Consider the following 25,975-nt stretch of genomic DNA (forward strand, 5'->3'; position numbering starts at 1 on the left):
ATCTTCATCATCTGAACATCCTCACTAACAAGGCCAAGAAATGTTCATAATCAGTATGACGATACCAACTAGGACCTTTTCTATGTTCAGAGTCACATTAGTAACATTTTATAAATGACCTGAAGATTTACTAGAAAGGTCAAGAGTATGAAACACAGAAGCTGGACTCGGATCAAACACAACCTGCTCAAGATACAGTCTGATGTTTGATTAGAAAAGAAAACATTTCTCAGCAATTATCAAATATTAAAGCTACACTAAATCATTTTCCGTCATTAAAAAGATATAAAGCACATTTGTAATATTTAAACTCTTGTTCATTCGTGTGATAAAGACATGAGTCGTGTCTGTAGCGATGAGACGCATGGAATGAATGATTGCGGAGTGAAGAAGGCTTCAGATGCTCAGAGTGACGGAGCGGATGCTTCCGGCCGGGATCCTGGCGTCCGTCGCTTCTCCTCGGATGCGGAAGATCACGCGTGTGCTGGAGGGGATGGTTGCCGTGGCGATCAGCGGTTTACCCAGCCACCCCTGCGCTCCTCGCTTAAACATGGAGACGGTGACCTGCACACATCAGCACAAACACACATTAAACCTCAGGAACCTTTATAACGAACCGTGACGCACAGAACATGACTTTCAGAAGCTCAGCGTGTGATCCTGACGGTCAGGCGTGCGTCTGTGGGGTCACGACCCTGACCTTCACCCGGTCCGATCGGTCACATGCACTAACGCTGAATCAAATGAACGAGTTCAACAGAAAACATCAAATGAGCATCAAAGACGCGGCGGGTTTGAAAAGCGTTTCGCTCCGTCGTCACGAAGGCCTCGTCTCGGGTTTGTGTGTCGACACAATGGCCGTTTAATGAGATTCACACACGACGGATAATAGACGCGTCCGTCTCAAAGGACTATTTCCAGCCTGCGCCGGATCAAAATCATTCTCTTTTCATGACTTGATTTTCTTTCATTCTAGCTGTCCACAATTTTTCAATTATGTTTTTTCTAGCCGTCTATTCTTTCATCTGAGGGGAAGTAAATTGGTGAAGGGTTTGTTAATGATGATGCTGGGCAGAGATCAGCTCCACATCACCGTCACACCACAGACGAGCGTTACAGACATCAGAAAACACACACACACACACACACACACACACACACACCACAGACAGACAAGAGACCCACAAGAGTGTGTGTGTGTGTGAGACAGAGAGAATGTATGTGGCCTTACAATGTTACAAAACTGGACTCTACATTGTGAGAACATAAAATTGATGGAAAGACTTCAAGAAGCTTCAAAAACAAACCTTAGCTGTCTCCAGAAACGAGAAATACACAAGTCCTATTGTGGACTCTCTCTCAAAGGTAAAAATGATTCATAAACCATGCCTTTTTTGGTGTCGGTGTATAATATTAGCTTTACATTTATTATGTTTACATACAAAGCAACGATGTGGAAAACAAAGCAGCAGGCAGAGGGATGCTTCTGATGGTTAGGATGACAACACGGCGGTTGGTGATTACACTCAACACACAAATGCATTGTGGGACGAGATTTCACTGGAGACACAAGCACATTGTTATTTCTGAGACGAGCTGCTGTCATCTAAATATCATGGGGAAAATTAAGACATGTTTCCAGTATCAAAATTTGAGATTAAAAACATTCTGAGCACTGATGGCATCGGCTTTCTGCTGTTTTTCAACATCATAAAAAAAAAAAAAGAAGAAGATGTCATTGATGAAAAATACTAAATCAATAACTGTGCATAAATTCATGTATTTTGACAACTTCAAGACCAATCAGCAAGAGAATCTGAAACGGTTCGCTGTCAGCTCCTTTCACGGCTTCTGTAAGATCAGACTTTGGTTCATCTGTATTTCTTCTTCTCCAGACTCTGAGGATCATCTCAAGCTGAGGTAAGGACCGTCTTCATCAATCAAACTCGGTTTGAACCGTCACACGATCCAGCAACACGAGCGTCTCTGGTTTGTCCGGAGCTGAAGGACAGGGACTCACACCTGAACACCAGCAACATCATCCACACGTGATGCTGGAGTCCATTCATCAGGAGCGACAAACACGCTTCAGTCACAGGAGCCCGAACAAACACCTCGACGCTCTGATCCGGTCATCTGTGTGTTTCTCAAACTGACCTCAAGCCACCAAACCGGCTTTAACCTGGTGAAACCGATCTAATGTTAGACAGCAAGCTTTCAAAGTTCCCTCTGCTGAAGCCCAAAGCTCACGCTCTCCTTCAGTTCAAATCATTAAATCATGTCATTTCCCTCAAACCTGGTGTGACCGACTGATTCTGACATCATTTAGTCTCGGCACGGATTTAAAAAAGTTGTAAATAAAACAAAGATTACCGGAGTATATTTTATGAGTTTCACTTGTGACATGTTTTCTTACTTTCGTCTTGTTTCCAGCCAAAATATCTAAAAATTCTTAAATCATGAAGGATTTTCTAGACAAGTAAAAATTAAAATGTCAAATTTAAGTGAGTTTTTCCTTGAAACAAGCTAAATATATAATTTTTACTTGTCTAGAAAATCTTTCTTGATTTAATTTACATTTTTGGCTGGAAACAAGAAAACTTGTGAAATTTACTAGCAATATCCGAATGAAAATGACATCTTTTTTCAGTGTGTGTGTGTGACACAACAGAAGATATTTTGAGAAATGTCTGTTTATCATCAATACAATGAAAGTCAAAGGGGTCCAGTGTTGTTTGCTAACATCTTGAGTTTTCCACAGAAGCTGGAAAGTGCGGTGATCAGGTTCACGTGTGTTAATGAGGTGAAGAGGTGAGGTATCTGACGCTCAGACGGCGTGTTCAGTCACGTTTATCCGTAACGCTCGCAGCGAGACGGCTGTTTGTAGCTCATATCAGAAACGGATCAGTAACTTCCCAGACAGGACAACTATGTTGTAAAAACAATGTTTTATGCTACATTTTTTAATACTACAGATGTAAACAAAATAAAGCGGATGTGAAACATTATTCATAAGCATTGCAGTCTGGTTCTATTTATGTATTTTTAGTTTACATAACGTTTGCATAAAATTCAACTGCATTGCACTAGATCTGATGTTTTGATAATTCAAATGCATGAGTGGAAGATTTGGTTGCATCGTATTGTAATTTTATATAATTGTACTGTATAAAGCGCAACACTGTGTTTTAACGTTTCAACCCTTGTGCTGTGCTGAAAATCCTCATCTGGTGTCGTTTTCTTTCAATTAGCAATTAGGCCGGTGAGGCTCACGATCGATCAGTTTCGTGCCATACACTGACAAGCATCCACATCACTCTTTCCTCATTATTTCTCTCTCAGGTCATGAATCTGTTCTTCGGTGAATCAGCGGCGATCAGGATCGGTCTGAACGATGAGCTTCCCTTCATTCACACGGATCCAGTCTGAAGCTCATTGACTCCGGGCTCTTCGGCTCAATTCACGTCTGATTGAATTTGCTCCTCACAAACATTCCTAATGGCATTAGACGAGCCGCACGCACACAACTAACTCCATTTAGCAGCCAAATCGGGTTTAAAGACCATATTGATGCCGAGCGTTATTAAGCGTGATCATCAAAACAACAGACAATGGGCCAAAGTGTCCACTAACCCGTTTATCTGTAATTCCACAGAAGCCAAACAGATGCTCTGATTTACAGTCCGGCGCTGCAGAACGAGGAAACGCAGATAAGACTGTTTGAGATACATATGGAAGCACAAGTTCTGATAAAAATCTCGCTAATCACATCCGAGAACAAAGTTCAGCCAATCAGCATGATTGAAGGATCGTGGCGGACTTAATTGGCGATTAGGAAGAGGACATTCATTTAAAGTGCCTCGTTTCCCAAACTCTGTCTGTTACTGGTCAAGCTCACGGGTCAGTGTCCAGCTGGTTAGTCCGGGTTAGTTAACTCCTGCTGGCTGCAAAAAGCATCTTTCTGTGACTCTGGCAAAACAGCATCAGTGGCAAATACTTGATTATACTCGAGTACTCAATTATACGATGGTTTGACGGTGAATATTTTGGGAAGCGCTCTCAAAAATGGCCTTATATTTAACGGACTATAAACAGAGACACTAGAAACTGTTTGAACATCCAAACAAATGACTCTCCACCTGTGATCACGGATACAGTTATTTCCATTTTCCCACTTTACCCTAAACAATTACCAGACTCACGAGTGGCTAGAAACGGACGTCCTCAGCTAAACGCGAAGCACGATGAGACGGTAAGCGATGTGGAATCAGACGCACGCTTCTCATCATGCACCGCCATCTGCATAATGAAGTGAACTTCAGCTGAAGTCACGCTGGAAACGCCGTTCAGTTCCTTCAGTAAACGCAAACCGAGGCTATTGAAACTACAAGAAAAGCATTTGACGTGGTTAACAGCAATTAAATGAATAAAGAGCTCCAGTTAATCAGCAAAACGCACACAAACCGGTCAGTTTTCAGACTGATAGGTGATATAGTATGTGTCCACAACTACGTCGCTCAATAAAAACTAACTATCAAAACAGAGTGAAAAGATATAATTGTCCTCCTTCAGACAATATATTCAAAATATGCATAACATAATCTGACCTTGATTATACAAGAATCGACAGTGATTATCTTGATGTTCACCCAGCATGAATCTGTTATGTAAATCTTCATCTTGATTCTCTGAAGTGTGTGTCGAGGGCTGTTGAAGCAGACGGAGATTCGGATCGGCGGCTCTCTGAAGGGTTTGTGAGGAGCCGCATGTTTCATTTCACTTCTAACGAGTCGTTACGCTCAAGAGCTCATTACACAGCGCAGTTAAACCGAGAACAATCTCTGATCGTCTGCAAACATGACAGTCGAACCGCACAGAAGTTTGAGTTTAAAACTGTCCTGCTTCGACTCAGTTTGGTGCATTTTAACTAGAGATTCTAATGTAGAAATTTCATAGAGATATCACAAGAATCTACACTGTCTTCTGGACAAAATATATTTCAGAGCATACATTTCAGGAATATAATTTTCACATTGAATATATATTTCATTTTAACTTTAAAACGTCTAAATGTACTCGAGGAAAACACATTTCCAATCTTAAAGGGGTCATCGGATGCAAAATTCACTTTACGAGTTGTTTGAACACAAATGTGTGTCGGAAGTGTGTGTACATCCATCCTATAATGATAAAAATCCACCCAGTGGTTCTTCTAAAATCCTCTCTCTCAAATCAGGCGGTTCTGAGATTCCTGTCAGAATGACGTAGTTCTGTACAGGCCCCTCCCACAAAAGTTGATTGACAAGCCGTCTCACCTTAGACCAGGGTTCCTCAAATCTTTCGCTGGAGGGCCAATCTGCTGCAGAGTTCAGCTCCAACCCTGATCAAACTCACCTACCTGTGATTTCTAATGATCTTGAAGACTCTGATTAGCATGCTCAGGTGTGTTAGAGCTAAACTCTGCAGGAGTGGGCCAGACCTGAGAGAGCCGAGAGCTGTCCGCCTCCGGTGCAGGGAAGACAAGATGTCTCAGATTAAGGGATTGAGGTGTTTTGTTGTTGGATGTAATAATAAATTTACTCCCGACATCAGTGCCGCTGAAGACGCAGTGGATTACGTTTGGTTCTGAAGGGAATGAACCCCCCCCAACCCCCTAAATGCGTCTATGTTCACGCGAATCATTCGTGATCCACCCTCACCAACAGAAGGAGTGAGTATAAGGTTTTTTTTTTAATCATTGCAAATCGCCTTTCCTAATAATGTTAGCCAGTTTTGCGGCTGAAGTAAACAATACTGCTCGTCACCTCACGGAAGAGAGGGGCGGGGTTAGCAAAGCTCATTAGCATTTAAAGCGACATGCACTAAAAACGGCTTGATGAAAACAGAGCTGATTTTGACAGGGTAAAAAGAGTGTTTTTTACACCAGCATTGAGAAATTTTAACCAAAGTATGTTATAGGCTTTTCAGTAAGACCCTAAAGAATCATATCAACTTGTGAAAAATGGCCATCCGATGACCCCTTTAAAACACATTTTGGGTAAATGCAGAATTCGTGTGTATTTTTGATATTGTTTGTACAATATAAATTGATAGAAAGCATGTTTTAAAAAGTCATAAATAGGAAATAAGCTTATCAAAAACAATTATTACTTATGTGAAATATTTTAACATTATGTTAGGGTAATATTTTTGGTTATTTTGCGTATATTTTGAAATGAATGTCTAAAATCTATATCTGAATATGTATATATATTTTGGGTTACAGCTGTTTTGAGTGTGTTTGTTCTTCTCCTCTCGTTTAGTTTGCGTGTTTCTCTGCAGAACTGCTGCCCAGTTCTGAGCGATTGTGACATTCACCATCAGTGACTCAATACAGAGATGAAACCCTGGAGATCTGAAACACTACAGAGCCGTTAAACACAAGCGTCAGCGCTGAGAGAGTCATGCTGACAACATACAGCAGAAACACCAAAAAAACTGCATTTATTCACACACAACACCCTAACAACAACAACAACACACCAACAACCACAGACAAAGCCCTAGCAACCACACACACAACACCCTAACAACTGCATAGCAACAGAGTTTGCATCACTCACATGTTGGACAGTTAATATGTCAAATATATAAAAACATCTATAAAGCCAATGAGTGGGGTACGGTAGTTAGTGTGTAGCGTGTGGTGGTTAGTGTATGGTAGTTAGTGTATGATAGTTACCGTGTGGTAGTTAGTGTATGGTAGTTAGTGTATGATAGTTACCGTGTGGTAGTTAGTGTATGGTAGTTAGTGTATGATAGTTACCGTGTGGTAGTTAGTGTATGGTAGTTAGTGTGAGTGTCACTGGTTAAAGGTTGATGGTCTGTTTTCTCGTCTAAGTGTTTCTGGTCTCAGCGTTCGCTCACAGCCCTTCCATTAACTTCACAAACACCGATTACAGCCTCGGCTCGTCTCCGGCCGGCGATACACTCACACACGCAAGACCCTCATTAACCCAGAGCAGTTAATTGTGTAAGGAGATAATTGCATGTAAATGCTGCATCTGAAGTGGCTTTTTAGTGGCTCTCGGGACTCAGCGGTCAGATGAGGAGCATTTAACACTGACAACATGAATTAATTCGAGTAAAACAGTCCATTCAGACTGACAGCAGCGCAGAAATGATTTACACACCAGAAGAAATGATCAACAGATGAGACCTGACGTCTGATTTCTGAAGCTCAAAGGTCACGCAGGGTTAAGAATTCTCTCCCTAAAGGTCCAAAAGAATATAACTAGTGAATCCCAAAAGCTTTTCTGCCAGTTGATATGAACACGTGTGACTGTTATAATCTATGAAGTATCGGCTCCCATCAGTGAATGTGACACATAAAGAGCGTTCACAGGAATATGAGAAGTGGCTCGTCTCGGGGTCATGTGATGCGTGAGGTCACAGGAACACATGACCTGTGGGATCCGGCGGCCGCAGTATCAGCTGTCAGAGTGTTTAACAGCTCCATCCTTTCAACACTATTTGAAAATAATTTCCTCACTTATTTGTAAGGTGACACCAGACGAGCGCGAGCCTCCGGCGCTTTACACAGCGTTCACACCGAACCCGAGACGACAGGAACACCGATGAAGACGCTTTTGTTCCGCGGCGGCTTTAATGTGTCTTAATGGAGATGCGTTACGTGCAGAAACACCAGAAGAGAGGCTTCGACAAACACAATCGCATACTTTCCTTCATTCAGTCAACTGCTTAAGTGTGTTCCCGAGGGTGTTCTGGGTGATCTTCTGAACCGCAGCTGTTTCTCAGATTCGTCTTTCATTGTGTCTGTGGCTTTTTCAGCTGTTTTCTGGTCTGTTCACTTAGTAAAGCAGCATCACGCTCTCCTCAACACACACATGATCTGAGGCGTTTGTTCAATCACACACGCATGTGAGATGTAGAGATCTCAGTCTGGTGTGTATCTGCGGTTATTGTGGATTATTGTGCGGTTATTGTGGCTCTCTCTCGCTCTTATCTTTAAACTGATAAGAGAAATATGTCATGTTAGCAGAGTCTCTGAATCAACAAGCCCACACACACACACACACACACACACACACACAGCATTCACTGCAGTGCCACCTACTGCCGACACACATGAACACGTGTGAGAAACACAATCAGAGCAGATCTACCCAGAGCTTGTTCAACTCCACCTGCAAAATCTATATAATTACACAGCGCTTCATATAAAGTTGGATATATAAGCATGTCTCCTGCATACATGTATAGAAAATCTCACTAGACTGATTGTTTATATTGTCACAAAATGTGACTAAGGTCACAATACAATGAGTATTATGAAAATAGCTCTTCAGGTTTTATGAAGGTAAATTTAGGACTTTTTAAAGACCATTTTAAGACTAAATCAAAGAAAATTTAAGGAATAAATTAAAAGTAACGCAATACATCACAATGGTCTCTAAATGTAAATGTCTAGACAAACCACAGCGAGATGTTTTAGCAACAGTTTGAAAATACAACTTCCAACAGATTTCCATTACATTTAATTCATTTTACAAAAAAAGCTAACTATAATTAACTAGAATATAGAAATGACTTTTACTATATCTCGCACTGCCCAAAACATGCAGCTCTTCCTCAGTATTTTCGTCTTGTTTTCCAGTGCAAACGTCTAGAGATTCTTGAATCAAGATGAGAAATTGAATTTAGTGAATTTATGATCAGAACAAGAACAAATATCTGTCGATTGAGAATGAAAACTTGTTCTCCATTTGAAATAAGTTCATTTTTCTGACTTCATCGACAGATATTTGTTCTTGTGTTAAAAATAAATTCACATAAGTTTGTTTAATTTCTCAGAAAACAAGACTTCATATCTTAATTTTTTATCTCCAGTAAATATACAGTGGGGCAAAAAAGTATTTAGTCAGCCACCAATTGTGCAAGTTCTCCCACTTAAAAAGATGAGAGAGGACTGTAATGTTCATCATAGGTATACCTCAACTATGAGAGACAAAATGAGGAAAAAAATCCAGAAAATCACATTGTAGGATTTTTAAAGAATTTATTTGCAAATTATGGTGGAAAATAAGTATTTGGTCAATAACAAAATTTCATCTCAATACTTTGTTATATACCCTTTGTTGGCAATGACAGAAGTCTTCACAAGGTTTTCACACACTGTTGCTGGTGTTTTGGCCCATTCCTCCATGCAGATCTCCTCTAGAGCAGTAATGTTTTGGGGCTGTCGCTGGGCAACACGGACTCCAAAGATTTTCGATGGGGTTGAGATCTGGAGACTGGCTAGGCCACTCCAGGACCTTGAAATGCTTCTTACGAAGCCACTCCTTCGTTGCCCGGGCGGTGTGTTTGGGATCATTGTCATGCTGAAAGACCCAGCCACGTTTCATCTTCAATGCCCTTGCTGATGGAAGGAGGTTTTCACTCAAAATCTCACGATACATGGCCCCATTCATTCTTTCGTTTACGGATCAGTCGTCCTGGTCCCTTTGCAGAAAAACAGCCCCAAAGCATGATGTTTCCACCCCATGCTTCACAGTAGGTATGGTGTTCTTTGGATGCAACTCAGCATTCTTTCTCCTCCAAACACGACAAGTTGAGTTTTTACCAAAAGTTCTATTTTGGTTTCATCTGACCATATGACATTCTCCCAATCCTCTTCTGGATCATCCAAATGCTCTCTAGCAAACTTCAGACGGGCGGACATGTACTGGCTTAAGCAGGGGACACGTCTGGCACTGCAGGATTTGAGTCCCTGGCGGCGCAGTGTGTTACTGATGGTAGCCTTTGTTACTTTGGTCCCAGCTCTCTGCAGGTCATTCACTAGGTCCCCGTGTGGTTCTGGGATTTTTGCTCACAGTTCTTGTGATCATTTTGACCCCACGGGTGAGATCTTCGTGGAGCCCCAGATCGAGGGAGATTATCAGTGGTCTTGTATGTCTTCCATTTTCTAATAATTGCTCCCACAGTTGATTTCTTCACACCAAGCTGCTTACCTATTGCAGATTCAGTCTTCCCAGCCTGGTGCAGGTCTACAATTGTGTTTCTGGTGTCCTTTGACAGCTCTTTGGTCTTGGCCATGGTGGAGTTTGGAGTTGGACTGTTTGAGGTTGTGGACAGGTGTCTTTTATACTGATAACGAGTTCAAACAGATGCCATTAATACAGGTAACGAGTGGAGGACAGAGGAGCCTCTTAAAGAAGAAGTTACAGGTCTGTGAGAGCCAGAAATCTTGCTTGTTTGTAGGTGACCAAATACTTATTTTACAGAGGAATTTACCAATTAATTCTTTAAAAATCCTACAATGTGATTTTCTGGATTTTTTTTTCTCATTTTGTCTCTCATAGTTGAGGTATACCTATGATGAAAATTACAGGCCTCTCTCATCTTTTTAAGTGGGAGAACTTGCACAATTGGTGGCTGAATAAATACTTTTTTGCCCCACTGTATCTTGATTTACGGATGCTTAGATATTAGTAAAACAAGACAAAATACGGAGGAAGATATTCATGTTTTGCAGTGTGTGCAACATTTAATGCCATGACTTTAAGACTTTCTTCTCTGATTTAATAACTTTTTAAGGTAGGATTTAAGACTTTGAGGCCCACAGAAACCCTGTGTACAAGTAAATTTGTTTAACATGAGACACATGTGAAAAGTTTCAGTTCACTGCTAGACACTTCCCATCATGAGCGTGAGTGACGGCCGAAGTGTGTGTGTGTGTGTGTGTGTGATCACATGTGCTGCGTGCAGTGTTGGGAAGGGTACTTTGGAAATGTAACAGGTTACAGATTACAAGTTACCCTACTTAAAATGTAATAAGTAGTGTAACTATTTTAATTACTTTATTAAAGTCATGTAACTGATTACATTTGATTACTTTACATGTTTGAAAACGATTAACAGTTGAAAACATTAGAAATTTACAGTATTACTCAACACTGATTACCACCACTTTTGAAATCCTTCATCACTTGAATTAAGATTATAATAATTTAATTTTAAAGCACAAAAACAGACTTGCTTTGAGATCGCTCTGAGGTTAAATACAGATTTAAAACCATAACAAGAAATTTTAATAGCCACGACACTGTTTTTGAAATCAAATCTTTGCATATCTATTACAGAAAACACTGGCATCTAACAATAGCTTGGAAAAAACAGTTAAATCTTAAAAAATAAAGCATATACATTAAACCAAATAGAAAATAAAACAGTTATCAAATAAACATGTGTCCTATTCTGTGTCCTAAACTCCTGAAACACTGCTGTCTCATATTTTAGAGCAGTCACGTTAATTTACGAAATAAATAAATAAAATCTGTATGTGTGTATGCATGTGCGTGCGTGCGTGTGTGTTTTTGTGACATACAGTGGGGCAAAAAAGTATTTAGTCAGCCACCAATTGTGCAAGTTCTCCCACTTAAAAAGATGAGAGAGGCCTGTAATTTTCATCATAGGTATACCTCAACTATGAGAGACAAAATGAGAAAAAAAATCCAGAAAATCACATTGTAGGATTTTTAAAGAATTAATTGGTAAATTCCTCGGTAAAATAAGTATTTGGTCACCTACAAACAAGCAAGATTTCTGGCTCTCACAGACCTGTAACTTCTTCTTTACATTTACATTTACATTTACATTTAGTCATTTTGCAGACGCTTTTATCCAAAGCGACTTACAATTTGGGGAACACATGAAGCGATTCATCTTGAAGAGGCAATTCGACAAAGGAAGTGCTTGTAACACCAAGTCTCAGGCATTGTTTAAATAAGTACAAGCTAGCAAGGGAAGGAATAAGTAAGGAGAAGGATTTTTTTTTTTTTTTTTTTTTTTTTATGTGTAGGTTGAAGTCAAGTAGTGTCGAAAGAGATGAGTTTTCAGCTGTTGCTTGAAGATTGACAGGGATCCAGTACTCCGAATATGGGTGGGAAGATCATTCTTTAAGAGGCTCCTCTGTCCTCCACTCGTTACCTGTATTAATGGCATCTGTTTGAACTCGTTATCAGTATAAAAGACACCTGTCCACAACCTCAAACAGTCCAACTCCAAACTCCACCATGGCCAAGACCAAAGAGCTGTCAAAGGACACCAGAAACACAATTGTAGACCTGCACCAGGCTGGGAAGACTGAATCTGCAATAGGTAAGCAGCTTGGTGTGAAGAAATCAACTGTGGGAGCAATTATTAGAAAATGGAAGACATACAAGACCACTGATAATCTCCTCGATCTGGGGCTCCACGCAAGATCTCACCCGTGGGGTCAAAATGATCACAAGAACTGTGAGCAAAAATCCCAGAACCACACGGGGGACCTAGTGAATGACCTGCAGAGAGCTGGGACCAAAGTAACAAAGGCTACCATCAGTAACACACTGCGCCGCCAGGGACTCAAACCCTGCAGCGCCAGACGTGTCCCCCTGCTTAAGCCAGTGCATGTCCGGCCCGTCTGAAGTTTGCTAGAGAGCATCTGGATGATCCAGAAGAGGATTGGGAGAATGTCATATGGTCAGATGAAACCAAAATAGAACTTTTTGGTAAAAACTCAACTTGTCGTGTTTGGAGGAGAAAGAATGCTGAGTTGCATCCAAAGAACAGGATACCTACTGTGAAGCATGGGGGTGGAAACATCATGCTTTGGGGCTGTTTTTCTGCAAAGGGACCAGGACGACTGATCCGTGTAAAAGAAAGAATGAATGGGGCCATGTATCGTGAGATTTTGAGTGAAAACCTCCTTCCATCAGCAAGGGCATTGAAGATGAAACGTGGCTGGGTCTTTCAGCATGACAATGATCCCAAACACACCGCCTGGCAACGAAGGAGTGGCTTCGTAAGAAGCATTTCAAGGTCCTGGAGTGGCGAGCCAGTCTCCAGATCTCAACCCCATCGAAAATCTTTGGAGTCCGTGTTGCCCAGCGACAGCCCCAAAACATTACTGCTCTAGAGGAGATCTGCATGGAGGAATGGGCCAAAATACCAGCAACAGTGTGTGAAAACCTTGTGAAGACTTCTGTCATTGCCAACAAAGGGTATATAACAAAGTATTGAGATGAAATTTTGTTATTGACCAAATACTTATTTTCCACCATAATTTGCAAATAAATTCTTTAAAAATCCTACAATGTGATTTTCTGGATTTTTTTCCTCATTTTGTCTCTCATAGTTGAGGTATACCTATGATGAACATTACAGTCCTCTCTCATCTTTTTAAGTGGGAGAACTTGCACAATTGGTGGCTGACTAAATACTTTTTTGCCCCACTGTATGAGGACACAAATGTGTATAATGACAAGGGTACAAGGAGAAGGTGATTTATGAGGACATTACTCCATGTCCCCACTTTTCAAAACGCTTATAAATCACACAGAATGAGTTTTTTTTGAGAAAGTAAAAATGCCTGTAGTCTCCTGTAAGGGGTAGGTTTAGGTGTAGGGTTGGTGTAGGACAATAGCACATACAGTAAGTACAGTATAAAAACCATTACGCCTATGGGATGTCCCCACAGTTCACAAAAACAAACACGTGTGTGTGTGTGATCACGTGTGTTGCGTGTCACCTGCGGCGTGTGTCCCAGCAGGCTCCACAGCGTGTCTGTGATCACACTTCCTGTTCTGCTGAACTCCAGCAGCTCTGTTTCCTGTCGGTTGAGAGCGAGATGCTGGCAGCCCTGGAAGTCCCCAGCGAGCTCCTGACCGCTGCTCATCTGCAGCACGTCCCAGGTGCCCAAGAGCTCCAGCCGCTCCCGCACCGCCCGCATCTGACCGTACGACAGGTGACCTGCGGATCACAGAAGCTTGCTTATCTTAGGTCTTAAGATATGGTACATTAAATTAAGATTTTTTGCAAATTCGTATTACAGAAGCAAATCTTAACTTGATTTGGGATTCTTATCCTATCTTACAAAACCGTATCTCATCTCAAGAAATCTTAAATTGCATCAAGTTCTGCAACAATCCACTCTCACTCAGGTCTGTTACCAAGCAACCAACACTGCAAGCTGCTGATGAGGTAAACAAAATCATTTTTAAAAAAAACGCTTTTCAGTGCCACAGAAATTGAAACTTTGAAAAGCCGATACTATTTAAGTTTTCAGCTACGCTCACTCACGAAGACAAACCCAGGTGAAAAAAATATTACTTAATATACTAAAAATATTTCTTTAGTACTTCTTAAGATAAACTTAAGATCATCTAAGTGATATCTACACTTATGTAAACTAAAATGTGCTTTTAACATACTATCTGTGTATTAAAAATGTATTTAGTTAACACTTGTAGTACACTTGAACCCATCTTTCATACACTAGTACACTCAAGTGCACTACAAGTGCTGACTAAATACATTTTTAATACACAGATAGTATGTTAAAAGCACATTTTAGTTCATATTCATGGTGTCCCAAAATAGCACAGTTGAGTACACTTAGATGACCTTAAGTTTATCTTAAGGAGTACTAAAGGATCATTTTTAGAATATTAAGTAAAAAATTTGTGTGCGAAAATAGAGCACTTTAAGTACATTATGGAAGTGAACCTTTTTAACCTGGGAAGAGTGGGCAAGAGTTGCCGAAAATGTCTTTCTACCATTAAACATCTCCGTTCTTCATTTTCAATTATTAATACATGTAAGCATATTTTTTCCGTTAGCTTTCAAATAATTTTGAAGTTAGGACAGCTGTGGGGTTGTCCTAAAGTTAAGACAGTTTTTAGGATTTTTTGTCAAGTTAGGAGGTTTCTGTAATACCCTCCTCTCTGTAGTTAAGATAATGCTGTTCTGTAATAGCTTTTGTCCTAAATGTGGTCCCAACTGAAATGACCATGGTTACCAAACAGATAAGATTTTAAAGTTAGGATCTTTCTGTAATGTGCTGCAGGTGAACCGGAGCAGAACCCCCCCCACCTGAGATCCAGGACGGCGTGAAGGCGTCGGAGAGCCAGGACACGTATCCCTCACGCAGCGAGCGCAGGAACGGCTCCACGTCTGCGCAGGACAGCAGCTGCTCCGTCTGCAGCAGATCCTCGCTCAGCACACAGTCTGCAGACAGGAACAGCACTCTGGGAATGAAGAGATTGGGCCGGAGGTTCAGCCCACAGCGCTTCATGTGACTGTGCAGGTTGCTGGTTTTCACCTGCAGACACAAACACCAGCAGATTCACATCATCCGCTGATGATTATTATGTGACCACCCTGCATAGAGTTTGGGTAACAAAAATATAAAATTATTTGTATATATTTTGTTTTGCATCTATGTATATCTATTTCTATTTACATGTTTATATAGAGAATGAGAAGCTGACGTCAAGCCGCGTTGAGTTCTGGGAAACTGTTCTGTTTACATTTAAATTTAGTCATTTAGCAGATGCTTTTATCCAAAGCGACTTACAAATGAGGACAATGGAGGCAATCTGTCAGTCCTCTGTCGTGTGTCTTGTGTTTCCCGCCCTCATGTTTCCATGTATGGTTTTTCCTGTTCTGTCCTTGTTAAGTGTGATTATCAGTTAATTCTTGTCCAGCTGTGTTTGTCTTATTATCTATGATTATCCTGTGTATTTATAGTCCTGTCTGTTCAGTTAGTGTTTGTCTGGTCTACTCGTTACTCCCCGGTGTTCCTGTGTGTCAACGCTGCCTTGTCTACATTAAAGACTATTATTTTGAAGTTACTCCTCGTCTCCGTGTTCCTCGTTCCTTCCTGCTGTGTGCACCGTAACAGCCGACCAGACCCTCCACCTCATTTTATTTTGTTCGTTCTTTAAAGTTTTGTTCCTGTTGGTGTGTCCCGCGGCATGGAAGTCGCCGCTCGTCATCCCGCCTTAGCCCACTGCAAGTCAGCGTGGGAGTTCGGCGGGATCGCTGCGAGTCCACCGCCGCCTGCGGGGATATCAATGATGCCGTCCGCGGCTCCCTCAAGCCTGCCGTTTGCAGGAAAATCACGCCGCCGGCCGCAGCTCATGCAAGCCTGCCTGAAGTGCATGTGGCAAGCCGCTGACTCAAGCCCGCCGGCCACCGCTGATGCCGTTCCCAGGTCCGGTGGATCAAGTCCACAAATCACGGCCAGGAGTGCCGTGTCATGTCCTAGGAAACATGGTTTTAAGTCTTGTTGTGTCCACAGGAGCAGTTTTAACCCAGTCAAGTCTTGTCCACGGAGACTGGTCGAGGGCAGACAGCTCCTCTAGTCGTGGCCGCGGAGGCCATTCCCAGCCGCCTGTCCCTCCTGTCGCAGATGTGGAAGCGGTTCCTGAGATCACCCTGAGAAAGGACCTCAAATTCCGAGCTTGCCCACGGAGGGCTTCCTGCTCCTGTGGACTGTCCTGTTCTGTCTGTTTAGCCCTGGAGTGCTCCTGATACCCCCTAGCTGCCCCATGGAATTTTTTGGGGGTAGAAGAGTTCCGGCTGCAGTGGCCGGGCCGAGTGGACCGAGGCCACGGCTACAAAGACCACCTGCCATGGCCTCCAGAGCTCCCAGATCCGCCATGGTGGCCCGATCTGTCTGTTACACTCTGGAGGTCCCCGTCCTGTCTTCCTGTCCATGTCTGTCCTGAGGGGCCTCCAGAATGCCCCCTCCCCCGGTGGTACTGTTACGGCGCGGGACGCGCCTTCCGGGAGGGGGGAGTCATGTCAGTCCTCTGTCGTGTGTCTTGTGTTTCCCGCCCTCATGTTTCCATGTATGGTTTTTTCCTGTTCCTGTCCTTAAGTGTGATTATCAGTTAATTCTTGTCCAGCTGTGTTTGTCTTATTATCTATGATTATCCTGTGTATTTATAGTCCTGTCTGTTCAGTTAGTGTTTGTCTGGTCTACTCGTTACTCCCCGGTGTTCCTGTGTGTCAGCCCTGCCTTGTCTTTCCCTGCCTTGTCTACATTAAAGACTATTATTTTGAAGTTACTCCTTGTCTCCGTGTTCCTCGTTCCTTCCTGCTGTGTGCACCATGACACAATCAAAATCAACAAAAGAGCAATATGCAAGTGCTATAACAATTCTCAGTTAGCTTAATGCAGTACATGTAGCAAGGTTTTTGTTTTTTTATTATATAATAAATAAATAAAAAAAACAGATAGAAAAGAAAAATAATAGAGCAAGCTAAGCCCTATTCAGAAGGTAATTGTTTCTCAGGGGGATGTACAGTATATATATATATATATATACACACACACACACACACACACACGTTTATCCTCCATACTTGCAGGATAGTGCTGTCCTTCTGCTATTGAGCTTAAGGCAGTATTTAGATTTTTTGTCGTGATTGTGAAAAATGTCACCATTGTATGTAAATCATGCTGCATCGATAATTGCAACAGTAACGCAGATCATCCTTCTGAGAGAAAACTGGATAATACAGTATGTTTTTCACCCTTTCTATGTGTAAAAACATCAAGGGAAGCAGATCGTGGAGATGACTAGAAGACGCCGGAGATTAAATCTATTAATAATGTCACTGATAAAACCCACTGCCTGTCACTCAATAAAAGAATCACATTGCTGGGTGTTTTTGAAAGTTTTGATTTTGTTTGGTTTAATAATTAACATGACCTTCTTTGCGTGTATGACTCTCTCTCGGCTTGTGAATTAGCAGAACTTGAACAGGGACTTTCTAAAACGCTGAACACGAATAACGCTTCATGTGGCTTAATGTACCAAGACAGCGATAAAGACAAAGTTGTAAAGCACAAACTACGTGCAGATACGCATATAAGCTCAAAATGTGAACACAACACATTTCATTACAGGTTAAGCATTTAACCCTAACCTTACTAATAAAGCTTACTATGTGCAGAAAAACAGATGAGCCCAAAATCCATAAGTCTTAATCCATAAGGAATGTATAAGGAAATGTTGATCTGTTTGTTATTTTATGGGAGTGAGCGGATTTTTTTTGACTAGGATTTTCTTCTCTCTTTTTAAAGCAAGGACCACAATGGAAATAAGTTACAGTAACTTTATTGTGTTATCCTTGACAAGAAGGTTGTAACAGTGAATTGCTACTTTTTGTGTCAAATAAACTCAACTCAACATAAGCGTTTTCTTCATTACGGTTTTCTAAAGGGAGGAAAAGGCTTAACGTTTAAACACGTTGCGTTAATATATTCTGGGCTCATCTGCATATCTTTTTGCATCACTGTCTTAGTACATTAAACCAGCATTTTAAAATGCTACAAAACTGTTCACAAGCTCCAAGGGGTTTGATTTTGCTTGTCATTTGTTGAAATAAATATAAAAAATACAGTATGTTCATGTGACCCGCAATCTCTTACAATCCACAGTCTCTCATTTACTGTTAAGGTTAATTAAATGTATTAAATTTCAGGCCAAACTGAATATAATTTACATGCTTCAATGTTCAAATAATTTGTTTCAATTGATCATTTGTGCAGTAAGAAACTCTTTTAGTCATTTGTGTATTACTTGTATCGCTTACCTGAAATACTTACCAGACGTTGATCTGAGATATTTATAATATAATATTTATGGAGTAAATCCAGATGTGTAGAAGAATTAAAACATTTTTGTATATATGGTTATTTATTTATTTACTGTTATTTGATTTAATCCTAAAAGGGGCAACGTATTCTGGGGATACAGACATTTGAGAAGCTGTGGAGAGAAGCAGTGAAAGTGTAGGTCTTATTTCTTTGATTCATTTTGAAAGGGTGCTTGTTGTGAATATTTAGATGAGATAACTTTTGTTTCTACATTCTTTGTTTAGCGCACAGAAAGCGTTTAAAACTGCATGGCCGCCTGTAGAGGGAAATCTACTCACCCTCTTGATAAATGCTGATCTGTTCACATATTTACACATGTTGGAGGGGACTTACCTGTTTAAAAAGCTTTTGTTCAGCATTAACTTTTTAGGTTTACATTGAAATTTTATGAATTAAATGCTTACATTTTTTGTAATCGGTCTCTAAATGTTTGTATCTTAGGAGATACGTCACCCTTTTAGGAGCATAAATCAAGATATAAAAACATATATATAGACTCAAATCTTTTTTGACAAAACAGATATCGTTGGAAAGGTCTGACAGTCAAGGTTCCATATTTGGTAACTGTTGTATTAGAAGTGATATTGTGACAGAAAACTGCATCAGAAAAATTCAATAGAGTTTGGGTGTAACTCAGAGGTTATTTTTGGTATAGTGCCCAAACAAAATCTCACAGGAACCACAATTTTTGAGATATCAACTTCAAATTTGGAACATAAATTGGTTAGACATATGGCTTTGATTTTATAACAATTTTAGAGTGCAACATATTTTATAAAATATTTATTTTATATAAAATTAAAAACAATTAGTATACTACATTATCTTTACTGTAAACTTTAACTTTTATAACTTTTTTTATACTTTCTTTTTTTAAAATGCTTTCACTTCAGCAATAATCTGCTATGTCTTCTTTAAAAAGAGACCAACCTTAGGTCTGTATTCCAAAGCGTTCAGGAATTACTTTCATGTTGTAACAAGCATTAATAAACATTGTTGTTCTGTTTTCAGTGAATTTATACTCCGAAGGGGCGACGTATCCTGGGGATACAAATATTAAAATCAAAAATAAGAGTCAAGTTTTGAAAAAATCATGAAATTGTATTATTTGAGTCCCAATAAGACAGAAAATAGCAATAAATTAATTTTCTGATGTCCCTTTATGGGTTTGCCCTTTTTAGGGTTAGTATGACTACTGTGATTTAAAATGTTTATTAAAGACAACAAAGAGGACCGCTTGGACAACCACTAACTCTTGTATCGCTCTCTCATTACTGTTAAGGCAAGAGAGTACTACAATTATATAAAAATAAATACAAATAATAAACAGTATAGTTAATAGCATTAATGCATAGTTAATGCTATAGTTAAACCATGGTAAATTAAAAACACTAACCACAGTTTAACCATGGTATGTACAATTGTGGTTATATAAAGGGTAATCAATATGCAAAAAAAGAAAAAAAGAAAGAAAACATGGTTACTATACTTTTACTATAATAAAACCAATTTTCGTAAGCATTGTTGGGGTCCCCGGTTGTGGTCTGTGCTACTTGCAGCTCATTTCTGTGTTTGGTTGTGTTGTGAGTATTTCCAGCACATGCGCTGTCAAACTGATCAGTTTGCTGGAGCTTTTTCTATTTGCATGTGTTCTCTTAAATTGCAGTGCATTGAGCTCTCTCGACCACCACAGCATATGGATCCCACAACAATTAAAAAACAAAAACATACAAAAACTTTTTGTCGCCGTGGTAAATCGATAGATGATATTAGTTGAGATTTGAGTGATATTTTGTATCTGCTCACTGTAATGGCCTGGAGAGCGTCGGGCAGCTGCTCGATGGAGACGCTGGGGAAGTTCTGCTGCTGCGCTCTGACCTGAGCCTCGCTCGCAACCGAGACCGAGCCGCTCCACGTCTTCAGATCGATGCAGAACACTCCGTGACCTGGAGACACACGCACACACACACACGCACACACAAATAAACTGTACTTGATTGCGCTTAAAAATACTTAAATACAAGCAAGTAAATTTATAGTACTTTTTTTTTTTGTCCTAAATAAAATTATAAAAGTTATACACTATAAATACACTTTTTAAAAGTATATTTCTACTTTAGTAGTACTTCAGTGCAACTGCAAAAGTATACTAAATACCACTGATATTTAAATAGATTTTTAGTGCATTGAAATAAAATACAGGTGCATCTCCAAAAATTTGAATATCGTGAAAAACTTTTTTTTCTGTAACTTTTTTCAAAAACTGAAACTTTCATATATTCTAGATTCATTACATGTAAAGTAAAACATTTCAAAAGTTTTTTGTGTTTTAATTTTGATGATTACAGCTTACGAAAGTCAAAAATGCAGTCTCTCAAAATGTTAGAATATTTCATAAGATCAATCAAAATATGGATTTGCAAAACAGAATAGTTCCAGTTCTTTAAAGTATGTTGATTTCTGCACTCAATACTTGGTCAGGGGTCCTTCAGCACAGACTCCAGCATCAGTGAGGCGTGATGGAAGCGGTCAGTCTGTGGCTCTGCTGAGGCGTTATTGAGCTTCAGCTCAGATCCACGGTTTCTCATCTTTCTCTTGAAAATATCCCATCGATTCCATATGGGCTTCAGATCAGGCTTGTTAGCTGGCCAATCAAGCACAGTAATATCATGGTCAGCAAACCACTTGGAAGTGTTTTTTTCACTGTAGCAGGTGCTAAAGTCCTGCTGGAAAAGGAAATCAGCATCTCCATAAAGCTTGTCAGCAGAAGGAAGCATAAAGTGCTCCAAAATCTCCTGGTAGACGGCTGCATTGACTTTGGACTTGATAAAACACAATGGAGCAACACCAGCAGACGTCACGGCACCCAAATCATCACTGACTTCAGAAACTTCACACTGGACTTCAAGCAACATGGATTCTGTGCCTCTCCACTCTTCCTTCAGACTCTGGGACCTTGATTTCCAAATGAAATGTAAAATTTACTTTTATCTGAAAAGAGGACTTTGGACCACTGAGCAACAGTCCAGTTATTTTTCTCCACAGCCCAGGTAAGATGCTTCTGACGTTGTCTCTGGTTCAGAAGTGGCTTGGCAGCCCTTTTCCTGAAGACGTCTGAGCGTGGTGACTCTTGATGCACTGACTCCAGCTTCAGTTCTCTCCTTGTGAAGCTCTCACAAGTGTTTGAATCAGCTTTGCTTGACTGTATTCTCAAGCTTGCGGTCATCCCTGTTGCTTGTGCACCTTTTGCTACCCAAATTCTTCCTTCCAGTCAACTTTGCATTTAATATGCTTTGATACAGCACTCTGTAAACAGCAACACCTTTCAGTAATGACCTTCTGTGACTTACCCTCTTTGTGGAGGGTGTCAATGTTCGTCTTCTGGATCATTGCCAAGTCAGCAGTCTTCTCCATTATTGTGGTTTCAAAGAACAAGAGATACCCAGAATTTATACTGTAGGGATGGTCATTAATTCAAACTCAAATGTAAATATTCTAATATTTTGAGATACTGGATGTAAGCTGTAAGCTCTAATCATCAAAATTAAAACAAAAAACTGTTGAAATGTTTTACTTTACATGTAATGAATCTGGAATATAAGAAAGTTTCACTTTTTGAAATAAGTTATAGAAAAAAAATGAACTTTTTCACGATATTCTAATTGTTTTAGATGCACCTGTATACTACTGCAAAAATATATAGAGGACTTTTATTAGCGTATTATTTAATAGTGTTTTGAATGATTTAAAAATTAGTTCAATGTTAGTACAGTTTTATATAGTTATCCTAAGTTTAAATTAAATTGATTTTATTTAAAATATAATAGTAATGTAATAATTATAAGTACATTTTTCTTACAACTGTGCTACTTAAGTACACTTAATATAAATGCACTAATTAGCACTAACACTTAAATAGATTTTAAGTGCAGTCAGATAAAGTACCAGAAGTATTTTATAATTGCATTGCTTAAAAGTGTGCTACGATCGCTTTCCATAACAATTCAGTGGATTTTTATAAATACTATCACTAAGTTCTATTTGGATTTTCATGAAAAATACTCTGCTTAGACTACTATAAATGCGCTAATATCACATGATTGGATTTTTCATTCATATGCGTTTAGATGTGTACCAAAAGTCACAATTGAACAGTAAGCATACTTTTAGCATAAAGTACTTGAAGTGCTATATTTTTAATGTGGAAAAAGTGCTACTAATGACACAGTAATAGTGTACTTGATTGTACTATTTAAAGACACCATGAACATGTAGTTAAGAATATCATATAGAGGGAATGTTAACATACAATACATTTGAAATGAATTATTTAATCTATAAAAACATGTGGGCAATACATTATAAATACATTTTGTGTATATTCATAATAAATGATTCTTATGTTTCAAATCATTCATAAGTGTATTTTCCATGTATGATGAGTATATTTAAGTGTATGAAAGATGGTTTCAGTTGTACTGCAAGTGGTAACTAAATGCGTTTCTTAATTACAGAGAAATTATGTTAAAAGCACATTTTAGTTCATATTCATGGTGTCCCAAAACAGCACAGTTAAGTAGACTTAGATGATCTTAAGTTTATCTTAAGAAGTACTAAAGAATCATTTTTAGTGAAACTAGATTGCTTTAAGTACATTATGGAAGTGAACTGAAATAAAGAGTGTTTTGCTGGGCTTGTGCTCACACAGGTGTGTTTGTGCGCCGCACCTGTGAGCAGCAGCAGGTTGATCTCGTCTCTGTCGCTCTGACACTGGTCTGGGACACGCAGGTTATAAAACACGTCCTGCTGTTTCAGACCGCTGACTCTCCTGTGCGAATCGATAACATGGACAGACCGTTTGAGCCGGATCATGGGCCGTCTGGGGCTCGTTTAGACTCACTGCTGTCTGTAGTCCTCTAATGTTAACCTGTCAAAACATTCCCTGCTAAATCACCCCCCTGTTGCTCAACATACTGCAGGGAAGGGGCGGAGCCTGACAGCTGTGATTGACAAGGCACTTTAAACACCTCCATTTGAACAAAGAAAACAATCCAGTTACATAGATTACAAAATACATAGAAACTACAGTACAAACAGTAATACTGTGAAATATGTGACCCTGCACCACAAAACCAGTCATAAAGGGTCAATTTTTTTAAATTTTGTGAAAAATCTGAATAAATAATCTTTCCATTGATGTATGGTTTGTTGGACAATATTTGTCTGAGATACAACTATCTGAAAATCTGGAATCTGAGGGAGCAAAAAAATCTAAATATTGAGAAAATCAGCTTTAAAGTTGTTCAAATGAAGTTTTGATATATTTACGGTAGGAAATTTACAAAATATCTTCATGGAACATGATCTTAATATCCTAATGATTTTTGGCATAAAAGTAAAATGTATAATTTTGACCCATACAATGTATTGTTGGCTATTGCTGCAAATATAGCTGCTGCTTATGACTGCTTCTGTGCTGCAGGTAAGGTAAAGTCATCTTTATTTATACAGCGCTTTTAACAATACAGATTGTGTCAAAGCAGCTTTACAGTATCAAACAGGAAAATAGTGTGTCGGTAAAGCAGAAGGACAATATTAAACACTCAATTTTCAGCTAAAGGCAGTTCACCATTGAATTCAGTGATGTCATCGTCCAGCTCAGTTCCGTTCATATGACTCCAGGGTCACATATTATTACAATTTAAAATCACTCCTTTCTATATGAATTTATATATACACACACACACACACAGGTTGGCTCCTCACCGGACGTGTTGTAGAAACTCATTGGAAGCGGTCTGAGTCCGGTTCTGTCCGGTCGGGGGAGATAGGCTGATGTTACTGGGTCTCTTGGGCCCCGAGGGAACTAAGAACTGAACCATCTGGAACATTCTTCTGTCTAATATCTGAATATGAGGAGAAACACACACAGGAGAATCAGAAAACACTGATGAACCACTCCAAACACGGAAATGATCAGAAGCGAACGGCTTCTCGTCTCCAGACGGCTGACCTTCAGCACAGATCTGATGGAGCAACACATCAGCTGATGCTGGGGTTAGGGTTGTCCAGTACTAGTGTTAGTCAGGGTTAGTAACATGCGAGCTGGTGCCATACTGACCGTGTGCTGGTGATTCTCACTGACTCTGATGAAGATCTAAATATGAAGAGCAGCAGTGAAACTCAATCCAGGAACAGTTTCACAATCTCTGCTCCTCAGACTCACTGTAAACAAGCGACACGTGGAGCGCCCCGTGACGTCACGCGCGCTCATTAACAGTAACGAAGGGTCTGTCGTCATGTTCGTGTTTCAGAGCTCCAACACACAGACAGCTTTTATAATGCGATGTTATTGAAGCCGTCGGTGCTCAATAACACAGAAATGAATGTTTCTGCAGACTTTTGTTCACACACACACACACACACTCCGGCGCCGCGCAAGCATAAAAAAGAGGATATTAGTTTGGAGATGAAGAATGTTTAATTTCAGCGTAAATACACACAAAGCGGTTCGGTCGGCGATAAGAATCAGAAGCGACACAAACGGGCTCAAACAGACGCGTATCGCAGCTGATGCTGGAAGCATGAACTCAATAAAGAGCAATAAAGCGTCGCGCGCCGCCCGCACTGACCTGCACTTCAGCGGCTGATGGCGGAGATACCGGCGCCGCCGCAATAACGCGCAACAAAGAGCTGGAACACATACAAATGAAGGCGAAGCCGAAGCAATATCAGCCGAATTCCCGCACAAAGCCTCCGTACAGGATTTAATATTGCTGCAATCAGTGAACAGAGTCAATTATTCTGATTCCTTTGTGCTCCGCTATCAGAGAGAAACGTCACTCATATGATGATAAACACAAACTCACACCATAAACACACTGCTGTCAGAACACCACACACAAGCGACTCATTTAGATAGGCTCTCTTTCTAATTATTACCTTGATTGTTCCGAATTGTCGCTAATTAAGGACAATTCTAGAACAATATTAATGATTTCTTCATTGTTCTTCGGATGAGGACAATATTCTGCCGCAACTGTGAATGTTTTCTCGATTTAACTATTAGATGATCATAGCTGCTTCATAATCATAGTTTTACTTATGATACCATTAATTGTAATTCATTACACACTCCGTAATGTTCATTATTTCATGAACTATATACACTAGAGTTCATAAGATTCGGATCATTTTTTTTTATTTTAGGGTTAGAAATGAATGCTTTTATTCATCGAGGATGCATTAAACTGATCAGAAGAGACAGTAAAGACTAATGTTGCAGAAGATTTCTGTGAATCCTGAAAAATAAAATGCATCACGGTTTACACAAAAAAATTATGTGTGTGTGTGTGCGCGTGTGAGTGTGTGTGTGAGTGTGTGTGTGTGAGTGTGTGTGTGTGTGTGTGTGTGTGTGTGTGTGTGTGTGTGTGTGTGTGTGTGTGTGTGTGTGTGTGTGTGTGTGTGTGCGTGTTTGTGAGT

General features: G+C 40.0%; 1 protein-coding gene across 3 annotated transcripts in view; it reads right to left on the reverse strand.

Moving 5' to 3' along the window:
- si:zfos-911d5.4 (uncharacterized) overlaps window positions 1-25,332 on the reverse strand; it is a 25,610-nt gene extending 278 nt beyond the window's left edge. The window contains exons 1-7 of one of the 3 annotated variants that reach the window (XM_058793735.1): window positions 25,126-25,332; window positions 24,260-24,399; window positions 23,221-23,321; window positions 20,300-20,439; window positions 14,914-15,142; window positions 13,571-13,791; window positions 1-564 (exon numbers count right to left, since the gene is read on the reverse strand). The exon at window positions 1-564 is cut by the window's left edge and continues 278 nt beyond it. In XM_058793735.1, coding sequence (XP_058649718.1) covers window positions 397-564; window positions 13,571-13,791; window positions 14,914-15,142; window positions 20,300-20,439; window positions 23,221-23,321; window positions 24,260-24,399; window positions 25,126-25,197 — 1,071 coding nt within the window. In that variant the 5' untranslated portion in view covers window positions 25,198-25,332 and the 3' untranslated portion in view covers window positions 1-396. Of the gene's footprint in view, window positions 565-13,570; window positions 13,792-14,913; window positions 15,143-20,299; window positions 20,440-23,220; window positions 23,322-24,259; window positions 24,400-24,506; window positions 25,038-25,125 lie in introns of those variants that run through there. The other 2 variants (XM_058793736.1, XM_058793737.1) reach the window with 2 other exon arrangements.
- Between the last annotated feature and the right edge of the window lie 643 nt (window positions 25,333-25,975).

Source organism: Onychostoma macrolepis, chromosome 12 (assembly GCF_012432095.1).
Source record: "Onychostoma macrolepis isolate SWU-2019 chromosome 12, ASM1243209v1, whole genome shotgun sequence".
Lineage (NCBI taxonomy): Eukaryota > Metazoa > Chordata > Actinopteri > Cypriniformes > Cyprinidae > Onychostoma > Onychostoma macrolepis.